Here is a 21,497-nt window from a genome sequence, read left to right on the forward strand (position 1 = left end):
ACTGTTGTGGGGAATTCCCCTGAGTTCATGAGACCTCCCCACTCCCTCCAGCCTGCAGAAGCAACAGATGGCCCCTTTATCTCTGTTGCAGAGCTACCTTCCCATGCTAACCTGCTGCTGTAAGTCTAGTGGCTAAGGGGTTGAGCTGTCAGCCCAGGAAGCCCCCTTTTTTATCTCACCTAAGCCACAAGCTCATCTGGTAGCCTTAGGCAAGCTCACTATTCAGTCTTGGCCTACCCATTCACAACGGCTGCCATAGAAGGCTAATGCTGGCCCACTTTATGTGTCTGCTATACTTTTACTGAATTAATGTAAGGAATGTTTTTTGAACCCTTGGCATCTACCTTTATAACATTGATCATAATACCCCCACCTCACCAAATAAAGGATTTCAGTTTCTGAGATTGATGGTTGCTGCCATTACTCTACGAGGCTCAAGAAGGGCAGGGTGCTGCTGGATTCTGCCCCACCAAAATGCTTTTGCTTGGAAGAAGCTGAGGAAAAACTAGGTTGCATTTGTGGGGTGGGTGGGACTTGGGTAGGTGGACAGGGAAAGCATTCCAGGATTATGGAAAGATTGGGGACCAGCAAAAGGCAAGACAATTAAGAAACATCTGCATGGGTTGGTGGCTTCTTCCTGAACACAATTCAGAGTTTATATGGCTTGGTGCCCAGATACCTGAAGTACTACAGACCAATATACTGACATCAGTGTTCGAAACTCCCATTGTTCTAGGCACATTTTGTGACAGGGAATTTCATCAGCGAAAGCAATTTCTGAGCTGTAGGTGCAGTACTGCACCTAAGATTTCAGATTAAAACTGCAGAGTGGAATGAAAAGACCTTTTTTTGCCTCCCCACTTCCAGCTACTCTCTGAAGACTGGAGAAGAGACCCTCTAAAGAATATTAAGAAGGTGGGCAGGGGAAGGTGCTCCCATAACCTAGGGTTTAAGGTGCCATTTAGCTCCTGGCTTTCATACCTCCATTTCTAACACTGACATCACCTTTGAATAGGTGTTTGGGTGGCACTGACCTATGAGGTGATGTGCATTTCATCTGCAGAAGGGGCCTTCTATGTTGTGGCACCCCAACTTTGGGGCTTCTTTCCCCAGGAAGACTTGCCTGATGCATACTTGTATTGTCCTTCACCTCGTGCTGAATTTTAATTACTCCAGGCATTAAATATATATATAATTTGAGTAGATTTAGTTTGTTGTTGCCTTGCTTTTATTGACTCTGCTTGTCTGACACATTTCATTTGTTTTGGTAAGTTTTGTTTATTGCTTTTAACTAGTTGTTATTAATTGTTAGCTGGCCTTGGAGTACTAGAAATGCTGAACGGTAAGCTATAGGGGTTTTGCTTTTGCAAATTAAATCAAAACCAGATTTGATCTGTTTTAAAGGGATAAGTTTGTATGATAATGTGTCCCGCCATGAGAATAGCATAACAGAATCAGCATAGGGAGAGATTCAGGGCCGCATATAAGGTCTTGCCTTTTCTAATTCTTGAGCCATCTGGATTCACTCAAAGCAAGAAAAAAATTATCCTTCTGGTCATATTAAATAAAATGTGATGCCTCTGACTATCCCTTTCCCACCCACTTGGCCTGATGGCTAAGAACATGGGAGTTATGCAAAAGTCCAATAGATGGTCATATTGATAAAATGAATCCAACCACCCAGAAATCAATGCCTTGCGAGTTTGTGTGCATGTGCCTCTTCCCAACCACAGCAGTTTTCTATTTAGTAATGTCCGTTTTGTCCTTTTCTGTTAATTAAATCAAAGTCTAAACTTTTTTTTCGATTTTTAAAGCGAAAACTATCGTATCTAATCCAATATGTTTATGCCGAACATTGATAAAACATTCCAGCAGTTGGGAAAGTTTGGTGAAGACCCTAACAGTTTGCTCTGTCTGCACCAACCTCTTTCTGCTGTAAGGAGCCTGATCTCTCTGGGCTCCTGCCAAATTAATTCTCTTTTTTTCCCCCCTGAGAACTGCAGCCTCCCCTTTCTTGCTCTCACCCACAAACGCTTCTTTCCATAGGGTTCCCCTTCCCCTTGCCGCCATGGGATTTGCTGGCTAGATTAGCTTGGCTTACTCAGAATGGCTTCAAACCACAGACATGTAATGAGGCAGACAGCTGACTCCCCCTCACTCGAGTGATTGTGAGGTCAAGGGAAGGATGCAGGCAGGGAAATGGAGAGAGTGGGTGGGAGGGAGGGAAAGAGGGGGAGGAGTTTATGCTCTACCCTGAGCTGCCAAAATAATTTTGTGCTCGTGGCCCCTCTGTCTTCGGGATCTTTTTTGGGGAGGACTTCTCTCTTGCGCTCTGCCAAACCTCTTGTTGCTCCTTGTTTCAGTGTCTCATAAGCAGCCCTCCCGAATTTGATGTGGTGCTTAAAACAAAATTCCCTCAATGTTGCAGTGTTCAGGAGCATCAAAGAGATGATTTAGATGGAGTTTTAAGCGCAAACCACAGCTATTCGTGGCCTAGGGCCAGACGTAACTACTGCAAGCCCTAATGAATTTCAGCCCCTTAAAGAGATGAGATGTCACCCCACTCTGAATGCTTTCAGCTGCTGTGGATGATGTGTGGCTTTCCTTTCCTTTAGCTAGTGGCCAGTGGAAGCATTGAATCTGAGCTGAAAGTTTCTATTAGGGGTGGGGGTACCACTGGCCCTGCATGTTGACAGGGGGTCTGATTTGGTCACCAGGTTGCTTCCCCCCCAAGCCACACCTGACAGCTGATGCTACAGTAACATCAGCTGAGCGGTGGGAGGACTAGGTTTAATCCTGTATTGGCCGCACCATCCTGTTCCCGGTAGAGTCGAAGTCTAGGCAGCAGGATATAATCTCCATTCATCAGCTGATGAGAGGAGATTCAAGATTGAAGAGAGATTGGGGGCTTAAAAGGGAAGAGGAAGGAGACATGCAAAGGGGGACACTTTTAAAGGGTTTTGTGAGCCACCTCCTCCCACTTGCCTGGTCAGATAAGAGTGGACGAGATTTTGACAGGTGGACAGTTCTGCCCAGTTTGGCCTGTGAGGCAGATCCTGATAAGGGCCTGGCCCCACCCCTGATTTACATCATAGCAAAATTACCTCATTCTGTAAGAGGAACCCAGCAGGAAAACGCTTCCAATATGGTGCATATGGTTATGCACATGGCTCCTTAGAGCAATTATAAGACTCAGAAGTTTATATGTATCCTCTGTAGCAGGAGCTGGTTGAAGATTGGAACCCATTCTAACATTAAAAAGAAAAGCATTTCTGAATAGAACTGTTCCTGCAATCACAATTGTTTCTTTCAGTTGTGCATGAGTTTTTGATCTAGCTTAGGCTGAATGCCCAAAGACTGCTAGTGCTGTTCTTTTGCATCCAATAATAAGTACACATCCTTTCCCCCATCATGAACAGTCCTTTATTTTCGTGTCATTAACAACCTATAATTGTCTGCAGTGTGCTCTGGCATGCTTTCCTTCTTTGCTCTTGGATGCTGACTAAATCATCCTTTCTGATCATCATTTTTCTTCTCTCAGACATTCTCTAGCCAGTTACTACTACCATCTGCTTGCTACTGAGGTAGTCAGCAGCAGAGTGAATAATGTTCCAATGTGGTCATCCAGGTGTCATAGAGAAAATGATCTTTACACCTAGAAATTAGTGGCTTCGCTTTGCTATTCGAAACAATGACCTTGCTCAGTTCAACCCTTTCTCCCTCAGGAGGAAATATGGTAACTCTCTGGCTTGTATCGAAAGCCAGCTGACCACAAATGCTCCTCGCAAGGCAAGTATAATAATTATAGTGAAATGCCAAATTAGACAGCAAAAAGTATTCTTGTTATGAAAGTAAAAGACCAGATGAGCTGTTGGAAATTCTAGCCTTTTGGAAAAGCTGGTAAGGGCTGCAATTTTTTTCCATTCAAGTCAGGGATGGCATGGCTGTTGAATCCAATAGGAGAACTGCATCCTGTCACAAAAAGAGTTTCCTAGAGAAGCTTGTCCACCTTTGTTTGCTCATGTCTATTCTTTTCTCAGTGTTTATATTGTGTGGGCTTATCAGTGTGAGAAAATGATGACAGAAGGTTCACTTTGCACTGTTGAGATGGCCTGTTAACCTTTGACCTCTTTGTAAATAGAAAACAAACCTTCATACTTCTCAGTTCCTAGACCTGGAAATTGATGCCGCTTCCTATTGAATCAGAACCTGAACCTAGAATCGGAGACATAACGAGGGGCAACAGAACTTTCACTTAGCATGCTGTCTTAGCGATACTCTGTGTCAAAGCAATCAACTAGCCTGTAACATGTTTGTATTAAAGCAGTTTTTGTGCTTTAAGTGCTTTTTATGATGCCCTCCCCCCAGACCCCTACATCAAGAACCAGTCTGGTGGCTGTAAATAGCATTCTAAACCACCAGAAAGTGCAATGGTGCTCGAATGCCCAATTCAAACTACTTTATTCATACTGTTTTGTTTTATGATGTATTTTTGTTTTCATTTTGTATTTTTGTGTTGTGAAAAGCCCTGTGTTCTTTGGATGAAAGACAGTAATTAATTAATTAAATCAAACAAACAAACGGATGGATGGAAGGAAGGAAGGAAGGAAGGAAGGAAGGAAGGAAGGAAGGAAGGATGGATGGGAGTTGCACCACAAAGAGAGTGCTGAAGTCCTGTTGCTTCCTTCTTACCTGCTTCTCATTTTTAAGGTTTTCAGCTTGAGGGTGTCTTGCAGAGCAGAGACAAGTAGTAGAATGAATGGTGGTTGAGAACATGGCATGTCATAAAAAGTACCCCTAGAGACTTGCAAAGGGCACAGGAGAACCTTACTGGCCTTAATAGGTATGGACACCATGTTAAAATCGTTTGCAGTAGGAGCTTAAAAGTGCAGGATATTGACTTACGTGCTAGTGTACTAATGAGTTCCACTAGTGCAAGTGTGGCTTATAAAAGTGAGTTGTGATATTCCAGAGACCTGACTAAACTCCACCTCTATACAGTTCACTGGGAATGCAACACCTGGCAGGTTTGGGTCCAGGGTTTGTGAAGTCTCTTCCTGTTTTAAGTGGTGGCTAGCTGGGCTTTTGAACAAGAGGACACTGCACTCCTTGTTCTATCCCTTTTCCTCACTTCTTCATCTTTTGCTTCCCCCACCCTCATCCCTCATCCTGTCTTTCTTTGCTCCAAACAAGCTGAGTTTGCAAACAAGGACCCTCAGAAGCCGGAAGACTTGTTAGTCTTGGTGTTTTTCCCAGTGGGAAGAGGGCCGCCCCCTCCATATGTTCTTGCAGTTGTTGGTGCAGATACAAACAGTGCAGTGTTCAACGGACCGTCCAAGCTGGCTGCCTGACAGTCCTGCTTTTCATTTGCCCAGGGCGGGGGGGGGGGGGAGATGCATTAGAAGACAGATCATCAAAGAAGAAGACTTCTCTCCCTCTAGGAAGCAGGACATGCTGCATTGCAGCCAAAGTGAAGGCAGTATGACCTTAATGTATTCTTGGACACTTGTTATTATTGTTATTTTAAAGGGACAATTTATTGTTCAGCTTGATCTAAATTAGAACTAACTTGGGTTCCTGATGCACCAAAAGTGTAATTTTTCAGTTACACACCCCTAATAGAGCATCAATACTTTCCCATTCCAAGGCTAAGTTGAAATTTAGACTTTATGGCTAGCAGATGCTTTTGCTACTGCTCTGTTCTGGATGAACAGCTTAGGCTAGCAATTTTCTCCCTGCCACTGTGCATTCATGCTACATGTAAGTACATCTGAGACTCAGTTTGCCATCTGTATGTCTGGTTTTCCTCCTTGCAAGCCCTGTAATCTAGCTGGGCTGTCCCTTTGCTTGGACAAACATGTGTCATTAAGAAACTGACCTCAGAGCGAAGCTGCCTATTTTATATAATAATCTTAAGCAAGTGCCAGGTAGTGCCCATGCAGCCGTGGAAATATTGTGAGCGTTCAGCAGTGATGTGTGTCACTGCAAGCAGGAGGGTAAAGACATTTCATTGGAGGAGATCCAAGGCCACTGAATAATTACTATTATCATTGTAATAATCTTCACTCAATTAAAGAGCATGTCCTAAGCAGAGAGATGCAGTGGGAAAGAGAAGCTCTAGCATCCACTGTTTTCTTGCATAATTTCTTCCTGTGGGAGCCACAGATGGGGGGGGGGGGGGGAGGCGGGATTTGACTACATTTAATCCGCCCCTTTGGCCAGACAAGGTTGGCTCCTAGATGCTGTTTCCATGGTGCTGTCAGGTCTGCTTCAGTGTTAACATGGAACTGAGGCTTCCATTTCACATACTAAATGTGGATCCTATGGTACTGCTTCACATTTTTTTGTATTGATCTCTACAGAATTCTGGTCTATCACTTCTAGTTATGGCACAATGTCTATCTATTTTCTCTCTCTATTGTTTCAGGTATGCCCATAGTTGCACTCTGTCTAGTCTAAGGATTTATCCAAGTTTTTGTTTGCGCCTCTTTTCTAAGCACGGGATTGGGCTTTAAAGCTCCATGTCCAAGCAGTTTTCTTTTTTTGTCCTAATGCTTTCTCCAGGAAAGCTCACATCTTATGGCTGAATTGGAGCAAACAAAAACCAGATATTCCGCAGATTGATGTTTGCTCTGATTCAGCTGAGAATGGATATGAAGGACTTCACACGTGAAATGGATTACTTATTTATAAGATGTAATGGAGGTACTGTTTGTAAGGTGAAAAAAAGCGGCAGGCTGGAAGAATGGTTTAACAGCAAGTGAAGGATGTCAGCTGGACTCTAAGAAATGATGCAGCAATGTGAGGAAATGATGGTGATGATATGTTTGGAACAGGAGCAGGAAACCTGATTTTAAGAAATTGTATGGAATTAATTTAATTTGTTTTGATTTGTAATAAAATAATTTGGAAAATTAATAAAAATAATTTGGAAAGGAAGAAGGCACGGACCTGTGCAGTGTAAAATGAAGCCAGGATGAGCCTTTACTCTTCACATTCTGTATTAAAAGAAATATTGCTTTACTGTTTCCCCTCTTCCCCAATAGAGTTGTTGCTCCTTTTACAGTACCATGCAGAGAAAAGCTGCACATGCCATGGAGATATAGAAAACTAGCGCCTATAATTAGCTGAAAGCACATCAAGTTTAGTATGTCTTCCCATAGTGATGCCACTAACCAGTGCCACTGGGAAGCTTCCAAACAGGACATGATACCTGTCCACTGTTGTTCAAACACAATATCTCGTGGCCGAAAGGTATGCTGCCATTGAACATGAGTAACTATGGCTAATAGCCAAGTAGATTATGTTCCATGAATTTTTCTCACACTGATGCTACCCTGCATCCTGGATTTGCCACTCTGGGCTCCTTTGGGAGGAAGGGCAGGATATATGTAAATGCAACCAGTACATAATAGTAAATAATAAATAAACCTGCCTAGCCCAAGTCTACCTCACCACTTTGTGCCAGCAGGACAACTAAGAACAGCAAATGGAAGACGTGATATTTCAGCCAGCAAAGCTCCTTTCTGTCATTTGTTGCAGATGTGAACTTACTAGTTATATTTCATAAACCTGTATCATGTTGCATAGTCTTCTTCCACCTCCCAAATAAAAAGCATTTCTTCATAAGCAAGATTTTCCATTACCCTGATAGCCTTTTCTGTTTGATAATCTTTTGAGATAGGGTGGCCAGAACTGCACACAATATTCTAAAAACAGATGCACCATAGTTATAAAAAGGGAATTTTTGAATTTTCCTGACCATGAACTCTCGGTGGGGGTGAACAAAATCTGATATCTGTCTAACTAATAGAGAACATATCCTATGGAATCTCTGTTCCTTCTTCCTTACACATCATTTCCATCTCTGTTTTAACATCTGGACACCAAATTCATAACTCTTCTGTGCCACCCTATCAGCTTTCTGTAGACTTTCCATTTGCTTTACGGAACTTCGGTGAGCAGCCATTGGCTCCTCTGCATGCCATTCACTGGCTCCTCTGTGCATTGTAACTCTGTGCAGACATTAAAAAGGTAAAGGGCCCCTGACAGTTAAGTCCAGTTGCAAACAACTCTGGGGTTGCGGCACTCATCTCACTTTACTGGCCGAGGGAGCTGGTGTTTGTCCACAGACAACTTCCAGGTCATGTGGCTAGCATGACTAAGCTGCTTCTGGCGAACCAGAGCAGCACACGGAAACACTGTTTACCTTCCCGCTGGAGCGGTACCTATTTATCTACTTGCACTTTGACATGCTTTTGAACTGCTAGGTTGGCAGGAGCTGGGACGGAACAACGGGAGCTCACCCCCGTCGTGGGGATTTGAACCGCTGACCTTTTGATCAGCAAGCCCAAGGCTCAGTGGTTTAGACCACAGCGCCACCCGTGTCCATGCAGACATTACTGAAATGTAAAAACCATTATCGCAACAGGGCTGCCACCCACTGATGTTTCCTTGACTGTTATCTCCAAGCTATCAGCAGCTCTTGATCATTTATATTTTCCTCACTTGTGTGTATTCGCTCAGTTTAAAGCATGTCACACATTCCACACCTTCACCCTTCTTTTTGTGAGATGTGATTAGATTAGATATTGTTGCATACAACCCTAATCTCTGAAACCGGTGCAAGACACAACAGGTTCCAGGCATTTTACCCAGGGTTTGGTTTCCTTGGAGTGAGGGACAGTGGAGACTGGGGTGTCGTTATGATATATGGTTTATTTACACAAATATACAACTTGAGCCTACAATTAAGGGGCTCACAGCATTAACACCCTAAGAGGGTCTTTCTTCTCCCATAGCCACAGCCTTGGACTCATGCAGAAATCAAGCTTGTCTCTGACTCTAGCTTCTAAATCACACACCTCAACTCTGGCCTTGTCTTTCCCCTGAGTGAAGGAAGGAGCCCCACCCAATTGCTCTCTGGCACAGTGCCACTTCCTTTGCTACCTTAACGATCCATACTTTGGGGGCCATTATGGCCCTTGCCTGGCTTATTCAGCAATTAAATCCCTGCTGGATCCAGGAATTGGAAGGGACTCAGGAATACAGCCTTCCCCCAACCCAACCCCCCACCCCCAGAAAACCTAACAATATGAATGAGAACGTATGAATTCCTTCATCCCATTGCATCACTCAGATATCTCTGGAAACAAGCAATTGATGAGTTGTTTGTTGACTAAAGCATCACAGAGGAGTGCATACATTGTGGCCTGTGACAGCTGGAATTGACACTGGTGGAGGGGGGGGTATATTTGTTCCCCTCTCCTTGTCTCCCCTTTTTCATTCACAAAGCGGACATTTGCCCCCTTTGTTTTTCCTCCACCCCAGACCTTGTCTAGACTTGTTAAATTGGCCTAAGGGGCTACTACTGACCCACTCAAGCAATGACCTGAAAGGGGCCTTTGCTTATCCTGATGGAAGGAGCTACATTCCAGTTTGTTCTGGGAAGCCCTCTGGGTCCCTCCATTGCTGGGAAGATGGACCTTAGGGGAAAATGGCAGATGCCACTCCAGCCTAAAGCACCAGAGTAATGCAGTGACCCAGTAGCATTCTTCACTTGAGATGGCTTGATTGACAGCTGAAAAGATGAGCTTTTCCACATGGCCTGCTGGAGCATTGCTAGCAAGATTTGCTTCCATTGCTGAGACTGGAGGATGCCATTAGCTGTCTCTGGTCTCCCTTCCTGGTTATCCCAAAGAAAACCACAAGCGTAAACACACATGTATTTACGCAGCAGCACCCTTCTCTGGAAGCTCCTTTCCTTATTATTTCAGTGGTGGAGCTTAACCCACATAAGTGTGAACTAATGATAAAGAAGAAAGTAGCCTGAGGAGCTCTTGCTCAGATTTAAACTTGCTAACAGAAAGTATTTGTATTTGTTTTTGTAGATACCCAAGCTGCATTTTAGCTATAAGGGTTATGGTAGTTGGTGGATGGGGAGGCTGGAAAAGCAATAAATACTTACCATCCTCTATTAACCCTCCCTCTATATACAGCTTAATTTACCAATCTCATGCTATGACCTACAAATCTGGAATTTTTTTAGAGGTGTGTGTGTGAGAGAGAGAGTTAAGCCTTGCCTTTGCTAGGGCCTATTAGGACTTTTCATGCAGCCAAACTGAAACTTGGAAAGAAGCAGAATAGCCCATAGGAGTCTTACAACTGTCAGACTGTGTCATTATGCTGATCGATGGGATGAGGGAGCAGAGGGAGTTATTTTTTTTTGTTTTGTTTTGGAGAGGATTTTGCCTCAGGAGTTTGCATCCAGTGACGGCAGAACTTTGGTAGCGTTTCAGAGAGTCAAGATGTCTCCATGTTCTTGTTTAGTTGCTCACAATTTGGCCTTGACTTGAGTACTGAGTCTTTGTTAATATACTGACTTTGTTTGGCTGCAGAGTGTTAGAGAGCCCTGGAGAGCAAGTAAAATGTGATCCGCTGCTGTATCCACCCTCTTCAGTCCTGCTCCACAACCCAAAGCTGCAGTATGTGTGCCAACAAGACTCATTTTGTTCCATAGGGGGTGGGCAACCTAGCATTTGTGGAGGGGTGAAGTAATTGTTGATCAGCATGGATGTTTTATTTCCTACAGGCAAAGATGAAGAGCTGAGTCTCCTCTCTCTTTAGAGATAGTGGTTCTACCTCCTCTTCCTCAGGAAGGGTGGGGAACTTTTAGCTCTCCAATTTTTTCTTACAACTCCCATCATCGCTGACCACTGGCTCTACTGACTGGGGCTGACGGGAGTTGTTGGCATCTGTCTGTCTCGGGAGACAGTCAACATCTGGAGGGGCCTGAGCTTCTCCACCCTGGTCATGGGCTGTGAATAATAACTTGGGGGGGGGGGTTGTTTCGCATCTTCTACACACCATTGTGATTTCCTAGTGAGCAGGGGGGCAGGGAGGAATGGGTGTTAGTTAAGAGAATAGGAGTTGAAAAGAACAGTGGAACAAGAAAAAAACGGCCGGAGAGCAACAGGCAGAGCTGTGATGGGGGCAGGGGAGAGACATAGCAGAACAACAGGAAGTTTTGGAGAGAAACAAAGCCTTTATTATTAAGACACTGGGTGGGATTCACCTAAGGAGCTCTGTCAATAGAAGCCCTGCTCAATGGGGTTCCCTCCCTCCTCTGGAAATTGGCTCTGAGAGAGTCAGGAGAACCCCAGAACATTGCATGGGTTAAGGAGCGGAGGGAACGTTTCATCTGACAAGTTGAAATGCTTGAACATGGTCTGTTAGAACATTCCACCCTCTGTTTCTGTGCAGTCTGGAAGTGTCACGTTAAGGAGCTGGGTGGGAGGCAGATGGCTTTCTCTTAGCTTGCCCCTTTACCCACCCGCGTTTCTGGAAGGCGTTGTGGTGCTGTTGCAAAATCTCTGCAAACGGCTCCCCAGTTGCTCCTGTGTTCATTCTGCTTTCATTCTTGGAAACAAACGTGAGAGGGACTGGGATCTGCAAGAGCGGGCAGCTGTTGCCGACGAAGGAGGGTTTGCTCTCATTCAGACTGAACTTGCCTGGGACTCTTCATGGAAACCTTGGGTGGCAAATGTTGGCGAAGGGAGACCAAGGAAATGTGGCTCACTTAGCTACATCATCCACCCACTTTCTGACAGGTTATGTTCATGATTTTAAGCTTTGAAGCACAGCAGCAAATCTTCACAGCAGAAACAAAGGCTTGTTACAGGTAGCAGGCATGCCTTTCCCCGTTATTTAGATTCCGTAATGAGAAATAACTGCTGAATAGAAATAACTGCTGAATAGATGGATAGATAGTTTTAAAATGTACAACACAAGACTACAACCAACCAACTTATCCAGCCCCACACTTTCTGAGCATCAGCTTGAGGTTTGGCTATTTTGGCTGCTGCTCCTTTCCTTCTGTCTGTTCCAGACCAGGTGTTTCTCAAACATTTTAAATTCTCCCCCTTCCCCACAGTTCTATAAATACTCTCCTCTCCCCCAACCCCAGCCCAGCACAAACCATCTGTTTAATGGTTGAGTACTTAAAGATGGTATGTCGCTGGGTGAGTACAACCTGCAGCTGCTACCAAGGATCTGTGGATGGTGTTAAGGCATATGAGAGATGCTTTTTGGATGAGTGGCCTCCCAAGCTCCTTCTTTGCACCCTTCTTCTCTTGTTGTCCTTGGAGCTGCTTTCTTGCCCAGCACTGGATTTCATAAAAGAGTTCAGTGCCCCTGTCCAGTTCTGGTCCTTGGAATCTGCCTTATGTCCCTTGGCCTCTTCCAATGAATGACTATTGTTTGATTGTTCTGAGTAAATCGAGTCATGAAATAGGTGAATGTGAGCAGCCCGCATTGGGGGCTTCATGTATGAGGCTGAAGCGAGCAAGGGAATGATGCAGGCTGGGGCTGGTGCCATTACATGAAGGGTGGAAATCCTGCCCTCTTGCCTGGAGAATGAAGGTTGCTTTATTTGGGCAAGCTCAGCAGAGCTAAGATGGAGGGGCAAGGGTGAGGAGATAACAGCGCTCACTCGGTTCTGGCTCACACTCCCTTGCCTTAACATCCAGACATTCACAAACACTATTGGGTTCTCAGATCTTACTTTTTTTCTTTTCTCTGCCGTCCTTCATCCAACAATCACAGGGTGGGTTACAAAATAAAAACAGAAAAATACATAACATAGAATTACAGTATTGGGACCATGAGGACCATCTAGTCCAACCTCCAGCAATGCAGGAATATTTTGCCCAACGTGGGGCTCAAACCTATGACCCTGAGATTAAGAGTCTCATACTCTACCAACTGAACCATCTCAGAGCCAGTAACAAACAGAACAACAAGCCCACCTTCTCTCTAGACGTTCTCCATACCAGCAGGTGCTAAGGACTGATAGTAACTGTGCCATTCAAAACGAAGCCAATCTCTTCTGCTTTCTTAAATGATCTCCCTGTGGTGCACTTTACAGCCTGGCTGTTGGCTGACATTGGCAGCAGCTCACAATAAATGTCACAGTGTAGACATTCGGTAATGCCTGGATTAGCATCTGCCAGTCTCCTGCTTCAACACCTATCTTGGGGAAAGACTTTGCTCTCTCTTTTTCCTATTTCCTTGGCTGGTGCTAGACGTGTAAAGTAATCAGGTGCAATATACGCAGGGCTGCTAACTTGCTCTGAGATGATGTTCTGCTCTCAATAGCACCCTCTGCAGTACAAAGGAAGGCATTTTGGACATTTTTAACTAGACCCTTTTCCGCTGGCTGCTGAATTAGCTGCAGCTAACACAGATCCTGTGTTAATGAGAGCTCATTTGGGCATTTATAAGAGGACTGACAACAGACTAGGGGTCACTTAGTAGGTCACCTGGACTATTCACATTTTGGGGTTTCTGCATCTGATGCAAAATCTCATATGTGGCAAGTATTCTCAAAAATACTTTCATTATAAACAGTGTTCTAGTCCTCATGATTGTCATGTGTTAGAATGCATCCAATCAAGATCTACAAAAATGTTCCATGTTGGTGAAGGCACTGAACTTTTGTGCCCTATGTGGCTGCTTCTCCCTGCCAATGGTTCCAGTTATAGCACATTCTGGTTCTGTTACTGTCTGTCACTTAACCCCACCTTTCAATTTCTACCAGATTACTCCTTGCTAAAAATAAAAATAAAGTCCATCTTCTAGAAAGCTTCAGCTACTGGGTTCTAAGTGAAGCAACTATATGTGCAAAACATTTAGTAGCCTGCAACGAATTTGTACAAGTCCCACTCACTTATATATACTGGGTGGCTTATACGGTTTGTCTGGCAAGCTACTCATCCAACCACGTACTAGCAGCAAGGCTGGAATAAAGCAGGAAAACAGGATTATTTTATGAAATTTGGGCAAAGTGACAATTGTTCACGTAGAACTGATTAGTAGGGCTGCAAAGTATTCTGTAGTGATCAGATAGTTTGATTTCTTCCAAATTGCCATGCTAAATAAGGTCCCTTGCTTGGCAACCATTCTTGCTTATAGTACCTTAGTACAAAGGATCCCCCCAAGGAAATTCTTAGACACTGGAACTGCCTATCAGACATGATTCTATCATTATTTGAAATGGTCTACACTATTTATTCTTGAGTGCAAAGTGCCAGATGACATGAAAGAAGTATTTTATTTTACTTTTTTAATAAAAAAAAATACAGTGTTCTTCCTCCTTCCCCCATGGACCTGCTCCTCACAGACCCTCCACATAGGAAAGAAGCTTCTTCCTGTTCATGGTGTTCCTGGATCCCTGTCCCATGTGAGAGGGTTGGCAACCATTCCTCATTCTTACTTTGACCCCGAGTCTCCTTCTGGGATGCCCCAAGGTCCGACTGTTTATGACCAACACTCTTTTCCAGCTCTATCTTGTTCCAAGATGCAGCTGAGCTGAAAACCTCAGTTTCTGCATCTGAGCACTTTGCAAAATACACACTGATTTTTGGATTGGTTTTTCCAATGTATGTTAATGCATATGAATATAGTATTTTGAAGTGGCAATCCACTTATGACAAGAGTAAACTAGCCTGAGCTTTTGTTTACAAGCAAGCCTAGTCCTAGCAGCTAAGAATGAGTTTGTACTACACACGCGTGTGAGCTCTCTCTCTCTCTCTCTCTCTCTCTCTCTCTCTCTCACACACACACACACACACACACACACACACACACACACACAGAGTAGCTGGGGGGGGCGGGAGGGATGTGGAAATTAAAAGATCCTTGCTTCACTTATAAGTATGCCCTGCAAACATGGCAAAAACCCATCCTTTAACCACACTTTGACCAACTTGGTTGTAAGAAAGGATTATTAGGCTGCTAGGGAGCAATAAATCTGTGACAAATTGTGTATCAAAGTGTGCACTCTCGGGTAGTCATCAATACTGTCTTGCTGTATTTTTTATTAAAGTATAGTAGATAAATATTTAAATAAACAAACAAAGCACCTTCTTTGAGCTGGCAGTATTGCCTAAGATTTGACTGCTACTGTGTGGATATTTACTTGGATTTTAAACTTTTTATGGATTATTATTAACCATTGTTGCCTCCTGTGTGTTTCAGCTGGGATGAGAGTAGCTCCATCAGCAGCGGCCTCAGCGATGCCTCTGACAATCTCAGCTCAGAAGAGTTCAATGCCAGCTCCTCGCTCAATTCCCTGCCTTCCACCCCCACGGCTTCTCGCAGGAACTCCGCCATAGCGGTAGGTAGGACAGGCACCCAGAGAATCCGCCATGTTTTCATGCTGCTGTTGCTGCTGCAGTTTTGGTACCGGAGAAAGAAATTGCATGAAGCCCTGTGCTGTCTTTCTCCTTAAAAGTGTTCTCAGGGGAAAGATGAATACTTCTGCCATTGAATTTCTCCTTATATTGTGTGTGTGTGGGGGGAGTCACAGCCCCCAAATCACTGAATGCCTATCCCCTTTTTTGCCTGCAGATGCAGGAGCGATTAGTGCCTTTGGAACTGAAGGACTGTTTTTTCTCTCCCATTTGTTAAGCTGGTGTAGTTGGGGGGCTATGATGAGGGGAGGTCTATAACTCTATAATAGAGCATATTCTATGCATGCAGAAGGTCCCTGGTTCAGTTCCTGGCAACTCCACTAAAAAAGAAAATGCCCAGGTAGTAGAAGATGCAAAGGACTTTCCCCTGAAACCCTGTAGAACTTCCACCAAACAGACCAGACCGTTCCGGGCCAGATGGAGAAATAGCCAGGCCTGGTTTGAGGCAGCTTCCTATGTGCACACAGGAGGTTGGGGGAGTATTTTGGTTGGCAAGGTTAAGGTACCAGCTAACAGAATCCTCTCTGCTGCTTGCCTTACAGCTGCGCACGGACTCTGAGAAGCGCTCACTGGCAGAGAGTGGGCTGAACTGGTACGGAGAGCCAGAAGAGAAGGCTCAGAAGAAGATGGACTATGACAGCGGGAGTCTGAAAATGGAGCACAGCTCTTCCAAGTGGCGACGGGAGCGCTCAGAAAGCTGTGACGAGGCTCCTGCCAAAGGCGGAGATCTGAAAAAACCAGTCAGTTTGGGCCCACCAGGCTCCTTGAAGAAGGGCAAGACTCCCCCTGTGGCAGTGACCTCTCCCATCACCCACACAGCCCAGACCCTCAAAGTGGCAGGTGAGGTTGGAACAGGAAGTGGAGCCCTAGTGTTAGCTAGGCAGGTTTGTGGCTGCCACCTCCACTTCCCTGCCTGTTTGCTTCCCATTCTTCTTGAGAGTCCAGTCAAAGGTGCATGACTAACTGTAGGCCACAGAGAAAGAAGGGAGCCTGGAATGTGCTCATTACATCCTAGGGCTGCATCTCATCTCAGTAAAGTCTTTGATCATGTTCCCTGAAACAAAATCAGTACAATTTAGCTAGGGAGATGGTTGTACTGACACGTGCCCTGACATTGTGCTCATTTTGGTGCAGGGACTGGCTGTCCTGACTAAGTAGCTTTTTGATAACTTTCTTTTGGTCACCTAAGAAGCTGCGTGCACAAATGCCTTTTCTTCAAACTGAGTTATTTCTCCTGCAGGTAAACCTGAAGCAAAAGCAACAGACAAGAACAAGCTTTCTGTGAAGAACGCCAGCCTGCAGCGCTCATCGTCTGACGCTGGCCGAGATCGGATTTCAGATGCCAAGAAGCCCCCTTCTGGGCTGACCCGGACCACGACTTCCGGCTCTTTTGGATACAAGAAGCCACCTCCTGCAACTGGCACTGCCACGGTGATGCAAGCTGGTGGCTCGGCCACCCTTGGTAAGATCCAGAAGACCTCTAGCATCCCAGTCAAGCCGGTCAATGGAAGGAAAACGAGCTTGGATGTCTCTAATGCTGGGGAGCCTGGCTTCATGGCCCCAGGGGCCCGCACCAACATCCAGTACCGGAGCCTGCCACGCCCAGCCAAGTCTAGTTCCATGAGCGTGACTGGTGGGCGCAGTGGGCCACGGCCAGTGAGCAGCAGCATTGACCCCAGCCTGCTCAGCACAAAAGGGAGCATCAGCGTCTCGCGGCTGAAAGAGCCCTCTAAGATCGGCACAGGCCGGAGCACGCCAGTGCCAGTGAATCAGACGGACAGGGAGAAGGAGAAAGCCAAAGCCAAAGCTGTGGCCCTGGACTCTGACTGCGTCTCACTCAAGAGTATCGGCTCCCCTGAAAGCACCCCGAAGGCTCAAGGTGGGCACCAGACGTCTGCTAAAGTGGCTGAGTTGCCACCAACTCCACTCAGGTAAGAAGAATTGTGGGTGTTGATTATAATATCGTGATTATGATTTAACAGGTAGAAGATAGGGTGCAGCAGAGGGGGAGAAACAACAACATATGTTGAAACTTAATAAAATATAATTTGGAGGGGGATGACGAATTGTGGGTGTTTCCCAGCAGGCCTATAGCTGGGTTGAGAAATATGTTAAGCAAATAAATAAATGGCACGATAAGAGCTGTGCAAAGCTCCAGTCATCTTCTAACACCATGTTGCTTTCCTTCAGGTCAGCTGCCAAAAGCTACGTGAAAGCTCCTTCTCTGGCCAACCTGGACAAGGTGAACTCCAACAGTCTGGACCTCCCTCCCTCCAGCGAACACCAGATGCACGGTGGCAAACTGCACGAGCCCCATCCAGCTGCAGCAAATGTGGTCCCCCACCTCACGTCGTGCTTCACGCCAAGCCCTGCTCCAGTCCTTAACATAAACTCTGCTAGCTTCTCCCAGGGCCTGGAGCTCATGGGAGGCTTCAGCATCTCCAAGGAATCTCGCATGTACCCCAAGCTCTCAGGGTTGCACAGGAGCATGGAGTCCTTGCAGATGCCTATGAGCCTGCACAGCCCCTTCTCTGCAGGCAACACAACTGCTCCCACCACTGCTCCCACCCCTCCCGTTGTGGCTGCTGAGGAGGAACCCAGTGAGATGTCCTGGACGGGGAGCCCCAGGATCACACACCTGGACAGGTAGAAGAAAGTGGGGTAGCTTTTGTTTGATGGCATGATCCCCAGGCAAAAGGGGACGGGGCTTTTTTGGAAACTTGGTTCTCTGTGGAGCAATTCCTGTTCCCTGCAGCTAAAGTATTGCAGAGCAACAAGGAAGGCAGTTGGGGAAGTGGAAGTAGAGCGGTGGAATTGCAGTGCTGTTGAAAAGCTTTATTCAAACTCCAGCATAATGTTGCAGTTCGTTGTTCTTGCCCATGGTGGAGTTCTAGCTTCATTGTTCATGGAGCTCTAACTCCATGCTTCTAAACTAAGCCAGATAATGCTCTGCATTCCCAAAACTTCATAAACCAGTTTATCGCCCATCAGATGCTACAGCTGGACTCCAGCAAATGATTAACAAATACTGTTGTGCTTGCTTCCCCTCCTGCAGCTCTAACCGTGATCGGAATACATTGCCCAAGAAGGGACTAAGGTAATCGTCCTTCTACCCCACCCCTCACTTTCCTGTTGCTATCAACTGATGGTCAAATAAATTAGTGGGCATGGCATACAGTATGATGTTGCAGTAGACGAAACCTGCTTTTCACTGTGGTCATGCTAACACAAGATGACCAGTTGAAGAAATCTCAGTGTTCCTCGCAAACCAACACTACCATGTTATTTTGAGCCTGCTGTTTATCATCCTCTTAAACAGGGTGCTTAATATTCTACATGCTGCAGAGTCAGATCCCAAAGAAAATCAATTAACCATGGTGGTTCATAAAAGCAGCCCACCCTGTTTCTGTTCAAAGCAAACCAGTCTAGGGATCTGGTTACATCTCTCACTTCTTGGTCCTGTTGCAAGATTGTATATAGGAAGGCTAGGCACAGCTTTCCCAACTACTGTATGTGGAGCACAAACTATCCTGGGAGCCATTTGCTGTGAACAATATTGAAGTTATTATTTATTTTTGTTTATAATGGCCATTGTGGTGTTCCTTTTTTTTTTAAAGCACTTTGGTATTGCGGTATGATGAAGTATGCGCAAGCATTTCAACTTCCCAGATGGAATGATCCCCTCTCTCCTCCCCCTGTGCACTTTTCTGCCCCCCCCCCCAAATTAAACAATTTCAGAAGTGTAGAGGAAGCCTTGTTGAACAAGCAGAAGTCCTTGCACAGGGCTTCTTCTGGCAGGGCTCATTGGGTGAATCCTGTTTAAAGTCCTCAGTTAATAAATGATTTTCACCAGAATGAAATACTCTGCAGAACTCTATAGTATGGTAGCATTTGCTGTTAACTGGCCATGTTCTAGAGGGCATAATAAATTGGACAGTATATAAATGGCTTCCATTATATGGCTTCCATTGACTTTTTGTAGCTGTGTTCAAATACTTACGGGGTGAATGCATGCACTGAAGTCCAAGCCTGAACAGGTTTCCTCTGAAGTAAGGCCCAAGATTTAATGAGACTTAATCCTAAACTAAATGTTCAAAGAGCTGTGGCCTTGGTTTATCTATTTTCTCTCATGTCCTTTGGAAAGAGTACCTTGGATGGCAATCTGCTTTTGAAAGATCTGATTACCTTGTTAGCACTGAGTAATCCACACTTTCTTAGCATCACCATTGCTATATAATTAGGTGCTCCTGAGTGAAATTTAGAATTTCGCTTACTATGACTCCAGGAACTGGCTACATGAGTGATGTTAAGCCTAAGCCACCACAGTTGTTTTACAGCTACAAAATTCCTCCAGTCTTCCTTGTTCTACTTCTCTCTCCCTTAATTTTGGCAGGTATCAAATCCAGTCCCAGGAAGAGGCCAAGGAGAGGCGGCACTCCCACACGATTGGAGGATTGCAGGAATCAGATGATCAGTCTGAGCTGCCTTCCCCTCCTGCTCTCTCCATGCCATTGGTTGGAAAGGCACCACTCACTAATATTGGTTAGTTTCTCTTGCCTTCTGTTCTCCTGCAGGGGGAACTTTTGGAGACAGGTGTTCTAAACCAGTTGAAGCTGATCTGTACTGAGATCCTTTCCCTTAATTTTCTTTCTTCTGAGATGGCACTGGCAGCTCACCTAAAACCGACTCCAAGGTCAGGGTCATGTCATCAGAGGATGTTAAGGGGTGGCCTGGTGCAAGTGTTTACATTTTACACAGGTGCAGATTGGTTTGTGCAAGGAATGGTGTACATTCAAAGATTCTACCCTTCTCTCTCTCTCTCTCTCTCTCTCTCTCTCTCTCTCTCTCTCTTTCTCTCTCTTTCTCTCTTTCTCTCTTTCTCTCTTTCTCCCTCTCCCTCCTGGCTGCCACCCGTGAGTCTAGTGAGCCCTCTGTTCCTACACCCCCATTCCTGCTTCAAGCAGCTCCATCTGACTAGCTTGTCCTCCCCTCCCTCCTTCTCCTGCAGTGACCCCCACGGCAGCCAACACCCCGAGGATCACCCGCTCCAACAGCATCCCCACCCATGACTCCACCTTCGAGCTGTACAATGCGTCCCCCATGGGCAGCACCCTCTCCCTGGCAGACCGGCCCAAGGGCATGATCCGTTCGGGCTCCTTTCGCGACCCTGTGGATGATGGTGAGAGTCCTGCACCCAGCCAGGAGGACAAGAGTCTCCTCCACAGTAATAATGGTGAGAGGGATACGGTCGCGACTAATTCTGTCCGTCAGGTCTTCTCAAGTGCGCACAGGTGTACTTGGCAGGTGGGCTGGCGCAGCTGTGGGAGCTGCTTCTTGCTTGCAGGGGAGCAAGATGACATGGCAGAGCTGGGGACGGGAGGTGTGAGTGGGTGAGATTGGTACCTTTCAAGCATTGCTTTCTCCCTCCTGCGCTTCCAGAACCACCATAAACAGGATGTGGGAGGCAGGCACTCTGCCCATTGCCCAGTGCTAGCTTGCCATGGGGCAGAGACAGCCACACCCCTTTTTAGGATGTGTGTCCACATTGCATCTGTATAAGACTTTAAAATTACTCAAAGCCGATGGAGCAATATGCTATTATTATTATTATTATTATTATTATTATTATTATTTATATCCTGCCCTCCCCAGCCGAAGCCGGGCTCAGAGCAGCTAACAACAATAAAAGTAACACAGTTTACATAAAATCACAATCAATTAATTGAAATGCATTCTAAAATCAAATCATTCTAAAATCAATTTGAAATCAAATTAATGGCAACCATTGGGCTAGAGTTCTGTGAGGATTACCAAAGTTCTGTGAGGATTAACAAAGGCCTGGTGGAACAGCTCTGTCTTGCAGTCCCTGCGGAAAGATGGCAATATAGAAGTGCTAGTTCAGGTAGTGGTAGAACTGATTTCTGTTGGGTTGCTGCAGGGAGCTCCCCCAGCCAGGGTCTCCACCTTGCTGATTGTGTGCATGGTATTACTTCAAGTTCAGGGTTTTTATTGTTCCTGATGTGCTGCATTAAAACGTAGGTCTTCGTGCTAAAAACAAACATTGAACGCCTGTGCTAGCAAAAGGTTTTCACATTTCTCTAGGCATGTTGAGCCATGGCTGGGATGGATGATCCACCCACGCAGGCAAGGAATCTTGCCTGTTTCTTCCAGGACCGAATGCTCTCCCGAGCCCTCAGATTTCTCGTGTTAACTGTTAAGAGAGCCTCACGTTGATTCTTGGTGTTG

At 45.5% G+C, this 21,497-nt stretch overlaps 1 protein-coding gene across 11 annotated transcripts in view; it reads left to right on the plus strand.

Moving 5' to 3' along the window:
* NAV1 (neuron navigator 1) overlaps window positions 1-21,497 on the plus strand; it is a 268,747-nt gene that overhangs the window by 221,592 nt on the left and 25,658 nt on the right. For 7 of the 11 annotated variants that reach the window (XM_081914357.1, XM_081914362.1, XM_081914365.1 and 4 more), the window contains 7 exons: window positions 15,037-15,175; window positions 15,794-16,091; window positions 16,492-17,182; window positions 17,442-17,897; window positions 18,307-18,348; window positions 19,645-19,793; window positions 20,260-20,484. In XM_081914357.1, the coding sequence (XP_081770483.1) occupies window positions 15,037-15,175; window positions 15,794-16,091; window positions 16,492-17,182; window positions 17,442-17,897; window positions 18,307-18,348; window positions 19,645-19,793; window positions 20,260-20,484 (2,000 nt within the window). The remainder of the gene's footprint in view (window positions 1-15,036; window positions 15,176-15,793; window positions 16,092-16,491; window positions 17,183-17,441; window positions 17,898-18,306; window positions 18,349-19,644; window positions 19,794-20,259; window positions 20,485-21,497) is intronic. The other 4 variants (XM_081914363.1, XM_081914364.1, XM_081914358.1 and 1 more) reach the window with 1 other exon arrangement.

This window comes from Podarcis melisellensis, assembly GCF_964234715.1.
Source record: "Podarcis melisellensis genome assembly, chromosome: 6".
Lineage (NCBI taxonomy): Eukaryota > Metazoa > Chordata > Lepidosauria > Squamata > Lacertidae > Podarcis > Podarcis melisellensis.